The sequence below is a fragment of the Poecilia formosa genome, unplaced genomic scaffold, assembly GCF_000485575.1.
Source record: "Poecilia formosa unplaced genomic scaffold, Poecilia_formosa-5.1.2 Scaffold128, whole genome shotgun sequence".
Classification (NCBI taxonomy): domain Eukaryota; kingdom Metazoa; phylum Chordata; class Actinopteri; order Cyprinodontiformes; family Poeciliidae; genus Poecilia; species Poecilia formosa.
Genome location: NW_006800067.1, coordinates 1,649,001 through 1,665,461, shown reverse-complemented (window position 1 = coordinate 1,665,461; position 16,461 = coordinate 1,649,001). Strand labels below are relative to the sequence as shown.

Below are 16,461 nucleotides of genomic sequence, written 5' to 3'. Positions count from 1 at the left end.
CTCCGTCACTTCGCCTCTTACTGGTGGCGTCGATCCAAATGTGGCCCACCTCCGTCGAATGACACAAAGAGCATAATTATATGTTTCATCCACTGATCCACTGCACGGGGTCCGCACTATGAATGTGCCTGGAAATAAAAAACCTTGCACCAAACGCAATGAGATGATCCAACTTTAAAAGTCACATTGATGAGACGAGAAGGGATAAATTGTCTTTATTTCTGACTAAGTGAGTCATAACATGTAAAAAAAAAAAAAAAAGGAGAGGAAAACTACATATAAAACATAAAAATATAAATGTATGTATAGAAAATGATTTATCATTTTTGTCATAATACTGCCACCCAGTGGCTGGTTAAAGGAATTTCAGGCACATATCTATAAGTCCATTTGTTGAGGAGGAATGAAAAGCCCGCTCTGCTCAGGAGGTCTTCGCTCGTGTCGATGCTAGCGAGATGTTACCTGCTCAAAGGTCTTCTTCGGTGGTATGACATTACACATTTGACGAGGCCAAGGAAGCGGTCCCTGGAGACGAGTAGAAGTCACAGAAGCCCTCCTCAGACAGGTGACCGTACTCGTTGTTGTAGAAGGTCTGTCCCGTCAGCTGGCTGAAGAAGTTGGGACGGAGTCCGGAGCTGCCGCTGTTCGGACCCAGGGAGCAGTGGGAGGCCGTCAGCGGCTCCGTGCTGCTGGTGCTGCTCATTCGACTGGGGGGAGACGGCAACAAAGGTCAGAGCTCGGATTTTACCCGCCTCTGTTTGTAACTGAGCAACGCAGCCTCCAGTTAGCAGAGTAGCATTAGAGTACCCAAAATTTGCTTTGAGAAAGAGTAGCACTGCTGCGACATATTTGGTAAAAAGGTCACTCAAGTACTATAAAGACACGGTAGTGGCACAATCATGCTGTGGGGAGATAAATTCAGACCAATCCTGGAACAAAATGTTTTAGAGGCGACAAAAAAAGACTGATGACTGCGGTGGAGTTTCATCTTCTAGCAGAACAATGAGACTTGGAGCTACTGCAGGATGATTTAGGTCAGGGGTCAGCAACCTTTTCCTTTCAAAAAGCCTCTTCTGCTACAAATCAGCTACAGAAAACCGTTTTGTACTACATCAGATGTTTCATTATGAAAACTAACTGAAATGTATTTGTAAATGTGTTTTAGAAAAGACAAAACCACCACTTTGCAGAATGAGGTGAGCATTTTCCACCTATATGAACATTGACAAAAATAGATAGCATATTCTGAAAGTAGTTACTTTTTGAAACTTGCTGAAAATATTAAAAGAGGATTTTGCACAAAAACTTGCAGAAACACTCCTAGAAAGAGCCCCTAACCCTCACAGATTAAATAGTATTTTAAATCTTGCTTGATCATTTACATTTAGGAAAGCTTTAAAGAGCTGCTAGAAAACTCAACAAACTTAGGTGCGATTGCGGCTTTTTGAGTGTCATTAAGAACCGAACACATCGTCTGTGTGACTTACAGTAACCCGTTTTAGCTCTGAGAGCTAGGAACTGTCTTCAAGATCCTCTTTTACACTCTGGGTCCGGTATATGTCCTCATTTCTGCTCGGAGCTGATGTCATTTCTCAAATATTTTCTGAAAAGCGCTTCTCAAAACATGACTAAAAATGGGGCCCCGAGGTCTAAATGAGTCACACAGTCGTCTGCTTCCACATGTAGATTGAGAGCCTGTTGGTGCATATTTTCTCTGCAGAGCTGGTTTCGCTGCACATGAAACGGCGAGTGACTCCTCCGCCTGTTCCTGCCGAGGAACAATGTTTTCTCGTGTCGACATGTGGAAATGGTGAAATGGTGTCATTTGGGCGAGCGACGAGCGCACGCATCACCCCAAAACGTCAAACGCTGCCGCTAAACAGCCGCGTTCAAAACCCGTCTCGCGTGTCGCTTTCCGCTTTCGGTGACGCCGAGCGCAGCTTTTGAGTGACGAACCTTTTCAACACGGCTCCCCGGTGGCTGTGCTCGATTCTCTCAAATTCCTCGGAGGCCAGAACCATCCCGCTGTCGGTCTGGTTGTCCTGGAGGAGGGAGGGGCGACATGTAAATTAGGTAGAGTTTTGGAAAGCGGCGCCTTGCCGGTAATTGTCCGAGGAGAAAAATCCCCAAAGACCAAAATTGTTCAGAAAAAAAAAAAAAAAAAAAAAAAGGTCATCAGTTGGTTTCAGTAAGTAAGAAGAGAATAAAAGAGCTTACCTGTGGAGGTTTCTGTGAATTCATCCCCAGGGGCATATCGTCAAATGTCTTGACTCTGGGCTGGCATGTTTTAGACACGCAGCCGGCGAAGGGAACGCAGTTATAATACCTGGACGGGAAGCGGAGAAAAGCTCCTCGGGTTAAAACCGCGACATACGCAGATCAAACAAGACAAAAACAGTTTGTACTTGACGCCTAACAGAAGGTCAGCGACATTAGACTATATTATATTTTTTAAATATGAATTAAAGTGACAATGAATGTGCAATATTAGGGAGCATTTTGTGGGAACTCTATGATCGATGCTAGGTCATTTTTATACAGTAATGGTGTTCATTAAGTAAAAGATTTAATGTATTAATGTATGTCCAGTACGAGTTGGAAGTCAGTGCGCACATCTGTTTCTTCCATCTCTCCATGATTTCATTTATTTAGCGAAAAGGCAAAAAATAGGTTATCAGATTTCTGAAAAATGTCGACCGTTTTAAAAATACACCAGCGTACAAAAAATGGCTTTCACCCGAGAAAATCTGATTTTCTCTTTCACTTTTGTGACACCATTTGAGTCAGAAAAAGAAAAGACATGACCATTGCCACTGATTTAACTTCAGCAAAATAATGACCAGAAAAGGAAAAAAAAAAGTAAGTAAAAGCCAAAAGAATCTTATTGTACAGACCACATTTAATTTAATTCCCTCCAGATTATTTATATGACTCTGATTCACGGCAAATGTGACTTTATAAGACAAACAGATCCAGTTTATTTACAGAAGTAAATCAATCCAGACATGTAGATAACAGCCAGCTACATGTACTTTACTTCCAAGCTCAGTTAAAAAGGTTTTTTTATAAGGAGACACTTCGAGTGACTGACTGGTATGTGAGTAAAGTAAGTAAATTGTATGTATAAAGCAGCCTTCACAGTAAATAAAAAAACAAAAAAAAACAGATGCTTTCCAATAAAAAATGTCCACATGGAACTAAAACACAAAAGAGAAATACGATACCAACCTGATTAATCTACCTGCTGACAGGTTGTTTAGGAGGCCTATCAGGATAAATTTGGATTTTTTTTTAATTTTTTTTTTTTGTCGAACCATCATAAGTAAAAATGTTTGGAATCTGCTATTTTCCACTTATAATATAACTGGAATTGTGTGTTTTCATCTGGAGAGACCAACACTTTAGAATGGTTTGGTGTTAAACACAGGAAACATTTAGAAAAGTTGCTCTTCCCCACCGTTAAGTAAGGTGGATGATCTACGAAACTGTAACAAAGCTGAAACGTGCCGTCATTTGGTGTTTCGCTGCATGACCCAGCTGGTCGTGTGTGCAGGATGCATCGGTACCTTGTGGGCAGAGTGTTGCAGGCCATTCTCAGTTCCTCCTCTGACGCAGGACGAGATGAAGTCTGCGAGAAACCGTCATCTTCCGAATTCTGCGAGTGGTTCAGGGGGACGTAATCCTTCCCGTCCTGAGGGGAAGGACAGGAACTTCAACACCGCGTTTCGTAATAACCAGCGGGCAAAAGGTTCTGGTTGGTTGCTGCAGATCCAGGAGAGCTTACAGGTAGACTGTTGTCCTGCAGCAGGTCTCCCAGGGTCTGAACCAGAGCAGGGAACGTTGGCCTCTCTTTAGGCTCGCCCTGCCAGCAGGCCAGCATGATGCCGTATCTGCCAGCAGAGGGCAGTACAGTCACAACAACAGCACATCACCTCCTATAACTTGGCAACACAAACTTAAATCCTGATTGATTTCCTTGGCGTGCCCGTCAGCTGGATGACACTTGGCTCCAGAAATTGGCTTGATAAATTAGAGGGATTCCAATTCATAAATCCTACTTGACGGGGAAAGAAAGCCCATTTCTCCTCTGCACGAGGAAGAAATATTTACATTTCAGGAGAGGCCGTCTCCGGTGCTCTCATTCTGACGCCATCTTTCAACCGTTTGCAGAAGTCTTCATCAATCTGCACCCCCGGGTACGGAGAAGCACCTGCGTGCACACAAAGGGGGAAGCCGGCGGCGCATTAATTAGCATGTCAAGAGACAAGCCCACTTCTGCAAGAGTTTGCGCTTTTTTTCTTTCTTTTTTTTTGATATGAATGAATAACAAACGACGGTCCTCGAGTGTGGTCCGACTCTGAGATTACCGAGTGAAAAGATTTCCCAGAGGAGGACTCCGAAGGACCACACGTCACTCTGGCTGGTGTACACTTTGTCGAAGATGCTCTCCGGGGCCATCCACTTCAGAGGCAGGCGAGCCTGAGAGGCCGCCGAGGCAGATGGAGCAACGACGGGAGCAAAAACACTCAAATGTAATCATCGTGTGGGTGGTTTAACGCAACAACACAAAGTATTTTCTCGTCCAGCTGCAGGAGGTAACGGCGCTCGGCGGGACAGACATACGTTGCCTTTCCTGACGTAATCGGGGTCTTTGTAAATGTCTCTGGCCAAGCCGAAGTCGCAGATCTTCACCACGTTGTTCTCTGACAGGAGAATGTTCCGGGCCGCCAGATCTCTGTGGATGCACTGCAGACACACACACACACACACACACACACACACGAGGTCATCAGTATTCTGCAGACAGGTGCATGGAAATGTTTCAGTGCATTGTCTCCCACCTTGTTTCTCCACTGAAGTGTGGGAATTTTTTATTTATTTTTTTTTATTTTTATCTAAGTAGGCAAAGAGAAATCTTCTTGTTTTTTTTTATAAATGCGGATGTGAGAGTGTGTGTTAGGTGTTTGGTTCCAGCTATTCAATTATATAAATTACATCCCAATTTAATTCAAACCCTGTGACTGTTAATGTGAAAATTAGTTGATTTAAAATTATCTCAAAAATGTCAGCCCATTTTTTTTAGTATTTAATTTGCTGTTAATTATTGCTATAATTATTATTTATAGAAGAAATAATAATACTGTGTTATTGATTAATTGTAATTGTAGATGCATGGTTTAATCTTAACTTTAATCTTAGCTTTTTTTCTCAAAGTTTAGAATTTTTCTAAAAAATAAAAAAACAAAAAACAAACTGATCCTGTAACTTTGCGATCAAGTGACTGAATTTGTGCAAACTGAACCTCTGATTAGTACTTAAAATTTATTGGCTGGATTTCCTTAGATGGAAAACATTTTACAGATCATAACCTGAACTTTCCTGCATTGGTAAAGTTGGAACGAATTAGATTGATGCTTCCTGACTCTGCATATGATTTTATGTTGCTGATCCCTTTATGGGTGCTACACAAATAAACTGAATCAGTAACTGGCACTTTAACGACACCCTAAACTTATTTATTAATATTTCTTCAAAAGTCTAATGTGCAAAATCTGTAATTTAACTAGCAACTACATTTGATAGATAACTATATGGAATAAGTTGACACTTTGAGATATAACTAGTAAATAGATGCCGTTTTTCCCTGTTCTTGTTAATTCAGCTTCCTTTTCTGGGCTACAACACACACATGATCTAATTTGTGCAAATTAGTTTTAATTAGGATTATTTTTTTTCTATATTCCTCACTAAACTCCTGAGGTTTTGTAAAGAATTTGTCTTTTGGGAACAAAAGTGGAGGGAACTTTGAATTCTGATGCATTTAAAGGGAAAAGAAAAAAAACAGATTTTTCAGAATGTGACCTCTCAGTCATTGGTTAATAAATTGGTGTCTTATTTATCACAAGTTGAGCTCTGTTTCAAATGTACTTTGTTATTGGAACCATGACTACTATCTTTAATTTTATGTGAATTTTCTTTGATATTGTCCTCATTGCTACAATTTTTATTTGAAGTTCATTTAAAAAGTTAAATCAATAACTACATAATTGGTTATTGAGCAGAAAAAATAAGCAGAATGGTCAATTCTTTCTTTGAGTGAGGGAACTGGATGAGCCACAGATGGTTTCAACCTGATCCATCTACTCCACACAGCCTCGTTTGCTCCTTTTTCCACAAAGTAACGGCGACATTAACCTTCCTGGAGGCCAGGAACTCCATCCCACGGGCCACCTGGAAGCTGTAGCATATCAAGTCCTCTATGGTCAGCGGGGTTTTCCACAGGTCCTCCACTGGAGAGAGAAAAGATCGTGGAGCTGCCTTTATTTGGAAACTATGAGTGGTGCAATTAATAACTCTGACGAGGCGAAGCTGACTCACTTTTCTCCGCCGCCTGGTTCTGATTGGACGCCTTGGATGATGTAACCCGAGGGCTGCTGAGCGGCGAGGAGGAAGCCGGAGGAGTCCGCCGAGCTCTTTGATCCGTCTGACCGGCTTCGATCATCCTCCTCATCTGGCTCTGGGTTTTTGGTGAGCGGTCCTAAATAGGACACAGATTGTTGATTCATCTCCCAAAAAAAAAAAAAAAATCAATTCTGAAAGAGTTACATATGTTGGAGCAGATTGAAACTGTAAAAAAAAAAAAAAGAAAAAAGAAAAGAATTACATAAGGGAAAACAAAGCCTAGATGGAAATATTACACGGAGTAAATATAGCATGAAAAGCGGTTAAGCCACAATCAGAGCAGAAACGATTTTAGAAATGCCGAGAATGCTTCAGTGGCTGCTGCGCTCCGATACCCTGTAGGGGAGGAAGAACTCCCTCTTGGCTCGTAGGAAGTTGGAGAGATTCCCATATTTGCAGTACTCCACTATCACCATCAGTGGACCTGTTGATGGAGACGTTTGAAACATTACATACAGAATTGACTCAGATTTGACCTACAACTTCTGTGCGCATAATAATGAGACGAGTGAGCGTTTTGGCTATTTGATGCATATTTCATTTACTAGGATGTTTAGTTGATTTCAGCATACGAGGGGATGTATATTTATCTAAATGAATAATTCAGTAAACCAACAACTTACTATAGATCACAGTGTGCGTAATTATTAGACATGACAGGAAAAAAAAATCTAAATCAATGAAGATTGATTTAAAATCCAACCCTAACCCCACTGGCAAGTTTTAAAAGACACTTTCTTTAAACAGAGGCGCAGAAACAAGCCGGCACCTTTCGAGAAGTCCACAGGGCAACATTATGGTGCAGTTTCTTAAAGAGGAAATAGTAAATGAAAAAAGCCCCGACCTAAACCATGTTGAGGACTTATGGATTCTTAGAAACACAGTCCACCTCCCTGAACAGCGTCTGGGAGGATCTGGTTGCAGCTGCACAAAATAATTGATCAGCAGATCCAGGAACCGATGGACTCCGTGAAATCTTGTGATTGTTATTGGAAAGAAGAGCAGCTCCATTGCTTTTTATAATGTTAGATATTTGTAAAAATGTTTAATTTTACGGGCTTTAAAAAGTTAAATCAATAACCACATAATTGGTTATTGAGCAGAAAAAATAAGCAGAACGGTAAATTCTTTCTTTGAGTGAGAGAACTGGATGAGCCACAGATGGTTTCAACCTGATCCATCTACTCCACACAGCCTGGAGGGTCCCCGCCGAGGCGAGTCATTGGACCCCCCGTGTTCAATTACTTTTATATGGTTAACCATATAAAAAGGCAGGATGGGAGCGTCTGGATGATAATTATTCACGCGAATAGCTGCATAATAACCGTGCACACGCGCTCACATATTCCCCGGTGAAAGGTTTAACATTTCAGATTGACAGAGCACACTGTTTGTGTTCAGTCATAATGTTAAACTTCAGAAATACAACTTGTCAAATAATTATGTGTAGAAAAAAAGCTGGATTTTTTTTTTTTCCTTTAGCATATTCAGACATTCTGCAGCTTGAGTTTTTTTCACCGCCATCTTGAAATTATTTACTAGGCTGCTTTTGTTTAGGGTAAACATTTTCAGACGTACACCAATAATAATAATAATAATAATGCGCTCCACATGTCTTACTGATGTACAGGTTTAGGAAAGGGTTTTTGTTTTGTTTCTTGTTTTGGTTTATTGGTATAAAAAGTGGAATTAATGCCAACAACATCAAAAAGATATTCCTGAAATTAAGGCAGCGAAATCATTTCACTCGCATCATTTTACGACACATGTTTGGTCGTAGGCAAATTCAGTTTCAGGTTTTTAACATGCAACGTTTTAACTTTATGGTCAAGTTGTGAACTACTCTTTTTCGGCCCATTTCATGAATCCCAGTAAAATATGCTGCAGCCTTTGGCTGTAGTGAGATAAAATATGAATAACTTTGCAAGGCACTTCAAAACTGCTGATGGGATGTGGTTTTTATACAAAAATAAAACATAAATCGGGTGATGTCAGGACTCACCGTTGGGTTTGGTGCAGGCTCCTAACAGGTTAACCACGTTCAGATGGTTACCGATGTGAATCAGGATCTTTAGCTCCGACATCAAAGCCTTGTGCTCACTGGCCGTGGCTCCGTCTGCAAAACGCGCACATTTACTCATTTCAGACGGCTGTGCTTTTTTTTTTCTCTTTGCGCTGCACCTCCATTTACACTTTCCCCCCGATGTTTCCGCGCGCTCTCGCAGTGGAAGCCTGAACAATTATTTTAACAAGCTCGCGGAGATTTTCTGCAGGTGCGGCTGATTAACACTTGGCTCTGAAATCTCCTTTTTGAAGCTGTTTACGGCTTCACACGTTTTTCTAATGCTTCTCCGGGAGCCCCTCTAAAAGCCGCGATCCAGGCACGGTTCAGACCAGCCCATATTTCTGGGGACGAGTAAAGTTTATGAGTAATCAGCCATAATTCACACGGAGTGGCTCCGCTCTCAAGCCATGCTTCCTGTTTTTGTCTGAAACCCCCCGAGTCCTTGCAGCTGTAGGTGAAGTCGTTGGAAGACAAAAGTGGATTAGGTGAGGGTTTATCTAGTGAACCACAACAGTTACATCCGAGCTGGAATCAAAGGCTTTCCACAAAGAGAAACATTATCGAATTTGTAGGTCTAAACGTTTCACCAAACCTAATTAACACACACACACACACACACATTGTACTTCAGTTCAACAGCTTAAATGTGCTTCCATTATTTGTGTATCAATGACTTACTACAGTGCACGATTCACAATTAAAAGCTTGTACATTTGGTTCACACTGAACCCAGAGTTTCACCTTTTAGCATCTTGACGGCCACCGTGTTTAAGCTGTTGCTCTTGCTGATGCCGTAGATCGACGCCTCCATCACTTTTCCAAAGGCGCCGTGGCCCAAAACCTTTCCTGTGTGTCATTGAAGCAGAGAGAAAAATGATGCTAGTTAAGGCAATAGTTGTGGCGGGACATTTTTGCAGAACAGACAAGGAGGAGGAATTATCATATCGATTGCAGCGTTTGGAAAAAAAACAACAACAAAAAACAACGTGTTGCCATAAGATTGTGTTGTGAAACAGATGCTTCTCCTTGGGGCGTTTTTAAAAAGCTCTTGTGGAAATGAACACATTTTGAACATTAGCACTCCACTTGGCAGCTCTCAGCACAGCTGGCTGTGATTTAAATGCATGCTGTTATGGATTCTGGAAATGGAAAAATAATTCTGCTTCTCCCATCTATTAACGCTCAGCCATCCCTGGGTACATCATCACACACACCCTTCCCTCCCACATGCCTTGTTAACCATCTATCCGTCCCTCTGTCCGACTTTTCCTTTCCCAAGCTGCTCACCCAGTCGGAGTCTGTCTCTGGAGATCTCCCACTGCGACGAGTCGTAGGGCAGGTACTCCGACTGCTCGTCCAGCGGCACCTCCCCAGGGTCCATTATGATTGACAGATAGCCTGTCTTTATGTCTGCTGGGTTAACCTGCAGTTCACAGAGGGACACGGTTCTTGTAAGGCAAGGAGGTCAGAGGTCAGGATGAACGTTGGACGGGAAGAATACAAGCTAAAAGATGTCACTTTGCATTTAGGTTTTTTGTTCTTTCTTTGTTTGACAGCATCAAGTAGTCCAACATTTAGCCGAGCAAGAAAAGACAGAAAGTGTCGACTTACAGCCAGAATGCCGTGGTTTCAAAAACGAGATTGTCTCACCGTTTAAAATGACTTAAAATTCTTCATGACAATACCTGGAAATGTTTGTAACAATGAGTCCAATGTCTTATAGAGCAGGTACGAGTCCAGTACAAAGGTAAAGTGTAATGCAGAGGGAAGGTAAAAACTTTTCCTAAGCTTAATGTTATAACATGAAAGAAAACATGTTTTTTGTTATACAAGAAAACCTCGGAGAGACAATGTGGGCTGTTGCTCATGCATGACGTCAAGCCGTTAGTCACTGTGACTGTTTATAGAGCATCACTGATGATTTATGTAATTATGGTTTAAGTCCACCGAGGGAATACCTGTTTGTATAACCAGCGCTGTGCCATTTCATTTACATAATTTCATTCTTTTTTTCTTTTTTTTTACTTTTTATGAGGCGACAAGAAAACATCAGATGATGATTCAATCATTTGTGATTTACTGATTATAACAGTTTGAACAGCAGCTTGATTTAGAGCAGATTATCTGCTGGTGAGATCGAGGATAGTTTACAACAAGGTCAAAAAGCTAAACCAATTATTGGATTTTGTGACCAAATAATAATGATCTGGCATTTACCATATTCTACAATTAATATGATCTGAGATCAAACGAATTGAAACAAGAGACTCCTCATTGCCATTACATATTAACAAATTACGACACCAAATAAAAAATAAAATAAAAAAAAACATGTGAAAATAAACCAAAACTAGTGGTGAATTTGAGAGCCACTTTGGGCTGAACTCAGAGATACTATGAGTCTAACACATGCTCCAAACAAACTCCAGTCCACTTCTGGTGATATCAATCCAAAATTGAAAGAGAACTGAACATAAAACTGCAAACAGACTGACCAGGTCCAAACATTTCACAAAATGCTTCGAATGGGAAGACAAGACACGGTCAAACAGAAATGATGCAATCCATGGGCTCAGCCCACTTCCTCGTCCATCAAAAACCAGTATGCCAGTAAGCATGCCAGTCATTCCTCCTCCACTCCCACGTCAACTCGTCCACTATCCAAATCTCCAGTCCTGCAGATACCAGCTTTCATGCAGCTCTCCCAACGTTCCAGCTTGGCATTTTAATGAAGCTTTGGAACTAAATTGGGCTATTAGAAGAAACAGATTTTCTTTCATGCTCATAATCGCTCCAATAAGGCTTTGCTTGCTTGAGTAGCTTTTTTACCTTAAACCTTCTCTTTTTATTTACTCGGGTTATTTTGTCTGCTATTAAAATTAGACAGAAAACTGGAGAAAAGAGGGAAAATAAAACAAAACAGAGTAAATGTGTAAGGCGTTCTTTCTAACAATTCAGCCATGGACATTTAAAATACTAAATTTGTAGAATCTAAGATGGAGGTCCTTTGTGAATAATCTTTACTGTTTGAATGATGGACTTTAAACGGTTTGTAAATCACATTACAGCCCCTGCCTGATGGCACTTGCGAAAGGCCAGGACATTTTTTTCATCCAGTAACAATAAAATCCAGCGCCCAATAAAATTGATGAAAACTAATTTGAGTCTACTTTTTCACCCAGGCCTTTTCTTCTTGAATCGTGTGTCATAAAAAACTGCTTATGAACAGCAACAATTAAAAAAAAGGACAAAAAAAAGACACAACAAAAAAGAATATCTGAACGAAACACAGAGGGTGAAAAATGGCGGCGCCTGACCCGTTTCACGTTGCAGAAGATGAGGATGAGCAAAGCCCAGAAGAACACAGCGATGACTCCTGTCCCGATCAGGATGACTATCTCCACATTCGCCTTGTCGCTTGAACCTTTTCAAAAGGGGGGAGGGGGGGAGAAAAAAATTATTTACAATAACCTTCCTGCCTCCGTCCTTCCTCTGTGCCACCTACAGGGGGTGCTGTAGTACAAAGCATCTGCCCCCATCTCTCCGACATTAAATCTTATGCTGAAATCAGTGTGCTGAGCAGACTCCTTTCAGGTATTTGTGTTGGAAGCACTTCCAGCAATCCCATTAGATTATTCACCCTGCATACAAAATGCCCCAGAAGTCAATGACTTTAATTTGGTTGTGGAGAGCTGTTCATCGGAGTAAGAACAAAGCTTCAGCAGTGAAAGGTCTGAGAGTTGGAAAACCAGGCACGCTCCGTGTGTGAGGCAGGAGGTCAGACGCAGTGGTGATTTCAGGCCTGAGTGCACCCGAGAGTTATCTGTGCATGTGTGTGTGTGTGTGTGTCTCACCGATGACCCTCACGGCGGCTGAGGAGTGGACGCAGCCTCGCTGGTTGCAGGCGGTGCAGGTGTAAAGTCCAGCATCCTCCTCTGTGACCCGCTGGATACTCAGCGTGCGGTTCGAATCATGCAGCTGGATCCCTGTGGGGGAAATGGAGAACGATTCGTGGCCCTCGCTGGCACATTCTGCGGAAAACGGCTTCGCTGCCACTCTCTCGCCCCTCGCAGGATTTTTCTTGATTTATAAAGATTCTTGTCAGAGGTCTGGACTTCCGAGCAGAAGCTCTCATTTATTATTCCATCAACCTACACGTCTTAGGAGCCTGTCAGAGCAAACTCGGAAAATTAGCTGTCACTCAATCCTGTGCTGACCCACTCACCTTTTTATGAGAGATTCTTAGAGTGAAAGTAAATATGAAATTAAAATTCTGTCTAATCCGGTTTCTTGAAATTGTATTCTTACATGCAGTGTTGCTGTTTAGTCGTATTGCTACTGCAAATGTAAATGCACCTAATTGGGATGGTAGATGAGAAATGAAGATAAAGAAATGCATACTCTTCAAGTGGAAGAAAAATATTTTTCCAAGTTGTTTTTTGTTTGTTTGTTTTTCCGAGTAAAAATGTGAAAAGTGTGGCTTGGATGCTAACTCGGCTCTCCCGGGGTCAATACTTTGATTGAACCCTTTTACCAAAAACAAAATCTTTGCATACAAACTCTTCAGTCGTAGCTCTGGTTCATGGCTTAGGGTTGTTGCTTCAACTCCTTTCCTTACCCTGTATTTAACTCCGTCCTTCTTCCCCATCAACATTTCCTGCGCCCACCTTGTGTTGTCATAGAGATTGGTTTGTTTGCCTTTCACCACACAGTATTTTGAATGTAGAGTAAGTTTAATGTCATCTGATCGGACCATCTTCTTGTTTTCTTGTTTGGGTTTGACTTGCCAGGTGAGCTGGTGGCTCTGCTGGATGTGGGTAAATTTGCTCACCTGACATTTGGTGGAGGGGCTGGTTGTCTTTGAACCAGGACAGGCGGGGCAGTGGTCTGCCCTCCACGTCGCACTCCATCCGCAGAGACTCGGTTACGTTCACCGTCTGGTTGCTGAGGCTGCGCTTGTACCGAGGCGCCTCCAGGGCTGCGAAGGTAAACGGAGAGATGCACGATCGCAACTAGAGGTTAGATTTATGGTCCGAGCCCAAGGCTCGACAACCTGACATTTGGGCAGAAACGGGCCAGAATTATTTGCTTGACGGTCTGTTCCGGTCAGGGTCAAGCTTCTGAGGCACGTTAGATAAGTGTGCAAAACATACAGGGCAGAGAAAACCAAACCAGAATGCACAATGTCGAGTTGTGTTAATCTCCTTGTAATTGCATAAACAGAGGAGTAGCTGGCCTACAGTTTTTCTACTGTGTTTTCTGTCAGCACATATCTGTTCCATGAAAACACCAGGTGCTCCCTGTGTCAAGCGTGGATGTGGGTACCTAGGTGCGTGGGCATTAGTGAGTAGGTGTAATTGCGTGCCTCCGGCATTTAAATACCAGCTTCTCACTGCTATGACCCTTGTGTAAGCCCCAATGCTGAGAGCTGAACCTGAAGCAGCTCCAGTTAGGCTGAATCATTCCTGCTGTTGTGTGCATCTCTGCGTTTGTCGCTTTTCTTGCTCACCTTTGACGGAGATGTATCGAAACAGGCACTGTTTCTCTTCGCCGCGTCTTCCCTGAGCTTTGCACACGTAGTGTCCCTCGTCCTGCAGCCGCACGGACTCCATGGTGAAGTCCAGGACCCAACTGTTGGAGTGCGGCTGGAAGGACGGCTCGGCCGGCAGGGGCTCGGCGTAGTGGTGCACGCTGCCACAGTCCAGCCCCTGGGGCTTGCCCTGCTGGTCCTGCAGAGCCTGGGGGTTAAGGCGGAACCACTGCAGCTGATCGTAGGTGTAGTTGTCGGCGCTGCAGGACAGAGATACTTTGTCCTGCTCCAGGGGATTCTCAGAAGGACGAACATCCACACTGAAACCTTCAGGAATGGCTTCAAGGTAGAGAGACACGGGGGGCAGTGAGAGGTTTGCAATATCCATTTATGGAAAGAGTTGCCTGTAAAGCCAAGCCATCTGAATTGCAACAATACATAAAAAGGGCTTACAGAAGGTTTTCCAGTGGCTCGTAGCCACAGAACGCAGATGAAATGGTCTTTGTTTGGAGTATCTCAATAAAATGGTGCAGTGGAATGTAATTTGGGATGCTCACAGTGGAGGCTCACCTTGTTCTGGGAAGTTTTATTAAGACGATTTCTTTGGCATTAACGTGTTACAGGTTATAACGTGCACAGAGCCCTCCAAAGGTACTAGTAACTTTTAATATCTCGCAGTGACAAACATCAGTGCCTCAACACGAGGTACTGCATAATTTGTGAAGCTAAAAGATGCAAAGAATTAAAATACATGATTTTCAAAATGGATTGGACAAAATTGATTTAAAGCAGGATGTACAGTTATGAAAGGTTATAAAATAATAATTTCATCAAACCAACTGATTGTGTGCTTGTGTGTGAGAGACACCAAAACCCAGTATACTCACTGGTCACATAAAAGTAGATGGGGAACTCATCTTTGCCCACTTTGTTTCCAGCAGAGCACTTATAGATGGCGGAGACGCTGGCGTTGCGTATCTGAATCCTGCTCACGATCTATTAGGAGAGAAAAACGGAGTGAAGAGTTGGATTTATGCTGAGGAAGAGTGCAAATTTAAAAAGGAAGTGATGTGATGTGATCTGGATTTAGACCAGGTTTATCGCTGACTGGCCAAAAAAACTAGCAAACCAAATTTGGTGTGATTGAAAGAAATAGGATGTTTATATGTGTGAGCATGAGTATGCATTATTGTGGCCATTTCCTTTAATAGTAGTGGTGTGTAAACGTGCAGGCGTGTGTATGTGCGACACACACACACACACACGTCTGGATGTGTGTTTATAACAACTCCTAACGGAAGTCTGCAAAGGAAGTCTGTTCTAAATATTTCTACAGTGGAAATGGCTCTTGACTGGTAAGCTATTCTGTTTTGGAGCTCAGAAATCTGGACACTTGAGTAAAATAGCAAAACGATTAGTGTTATTTATAGGTTTTTAATCAAATCTCAACATGCAATGTATTTTTCTTAAGTACAGAAACATAGCAGCCTTACATCCCTAAGGAATTTGAATAAAAAGCAAATATAAAAAGTTGTGATGAACCTTCTCTTGATTATCCACCACTTCAACAGATGTTTCAGCAGGTTCAACGTCATTCACTGTGTTTTCTGAGTAAATGTCCTGCCAGTTCTGACAGTCTGCCGTCCTGTCGCTCCCGCTCTTCCTGTCTCGCTGCACTCTGGAGGGAAGCACACACACACCTCATGACATCTCCTCCTATTGACATGTGCAGCAGAGAGAAACCAGTTGGCAAGAATTCAGAAACATCAAACTACATCATGGACTTTAAAATAGGACTTTTTGTTCCTCCCCTCTTGCCCAAGTTGGACTTTCAAATTATCCTACAAGTCAATTATCGCAGGTCTCCTAGCAACTAATGGAAAAAACCATTTGTATCGTGGCGATCCACAGTGTGAACATCGTAGCAGAGCTAATGAAACATGAAATGGAATATTTTAGCTTTCTTGCCCAAAGGCAACGTTAATGTATTAGAAGAAGGTAATGGGATTAAGTTTCACTTTATTGCCTAAATAATCATCAAAAATGATACACCTAAACATTTCTAATGACTTAAGAAATCAGTGCTATCATTAGGACGTTATAATATGAACTTCCCTTATCGTCAATATATTGGCACTCTCAACATAAAAGTACTGTAATTAGACCATAATACTTTCCTACATACAGACCCAGATGGGTGTATAAAAGTACCTTAAAGTACCTTGAACAGTACTCAGTTCAAGGTACTTCAATGTATAAGTAGGGGTGAAAGTAGGCAGTACATTCAGGTACCGAGTACCCCTAAAAGATTTAGCAGGGGTACGCAGTACCTGCAAGAGAGAGGAGTGGCTGTCTGCTGTAAAGAATCAATGGGTGCATGTGCAGCCACTAATTAGGTCTCATG

The 16,461-nt window shown here is 42.1% G+C and overlaps 1 protein-coding gene across 1 annotated transcript in view; it reads right to left on the bottom strand.

Annotated features, from left to right (window-relative positions):
- Positions 1–189: 189 nt before the first annotated feature.
- Positions 190–16,461, bottom strand: part of flt4 (fms related receptor tyrosine kinase 4) — a 53,539-nt gene continuing 37,267 nt past the window's right edge. The window contains exons 11-30 of the mRNA XM_007561588.2: positions 15,600–15,735; positions 14,945–15,053; positions 14,037–14,396; positions 13,359–13,505; positions 12,382–12,513; positions 11,845–11,951; positions 9,815–9,950; positions 9,269–9,373; positions 8,465–8,578; positions 6,798–6,886; positions 6,379–6,538; positions 6,196–6,290; positions 4,624–4,746; positions 4,368–4,479; positions 4,111–4,210; positions 3,785–3,890; positions 3,567–3,691; positions 2,218–2,326; positions 1,957–2,042; positions 190–707 (exon numbers count right to left, since the gene is read on the bottom strand). Coding sequence (XP_007561650.1) covers positions 494–707; positions 1,957–2,042; positions 2,218–2,326; positions 3,567–3,691; positions 3,785–3,890; positions 4,111–4,210; positions 4,368–4,479; positions 4,624–4,746; positions 6,196–6,290; positions 6,379–6,538; positions 6,798–6,886; positions 8,465–8,578; positions 9,269–9,373; positions 9,815–9,950; positions 11,845–11,951; positions 12,382–12,513; positions 13,359–13,505; positions 14,037–14,396; positions 14,945–15,053; positions 15,600–15,735 — 2,665 coding nt within the window. The 3' untranslated portion in view covers positions 190–493. The remainder of the gene's footprint in view (positions 708–1,956; positions 2,043–2,217; positions 2,327–3,566; positions 3,692–3,784; positions 3,891–4,110; positions 4,211–4,367; positions 4,480–4,623; positions 4,747–6,195; positions 6,291–6,378; positions 6,539–6,797; positions 6,887–8,464; positions 8,579–9,268; positions 9,374–9,814; positions 9,951–11,844; positions 11,952–12,381; positions 12,514–13,358; positions 13,506–14,036; positions 14,397–14,944; positions 15,054–15,599; positions 15,736–16,461) is intronic.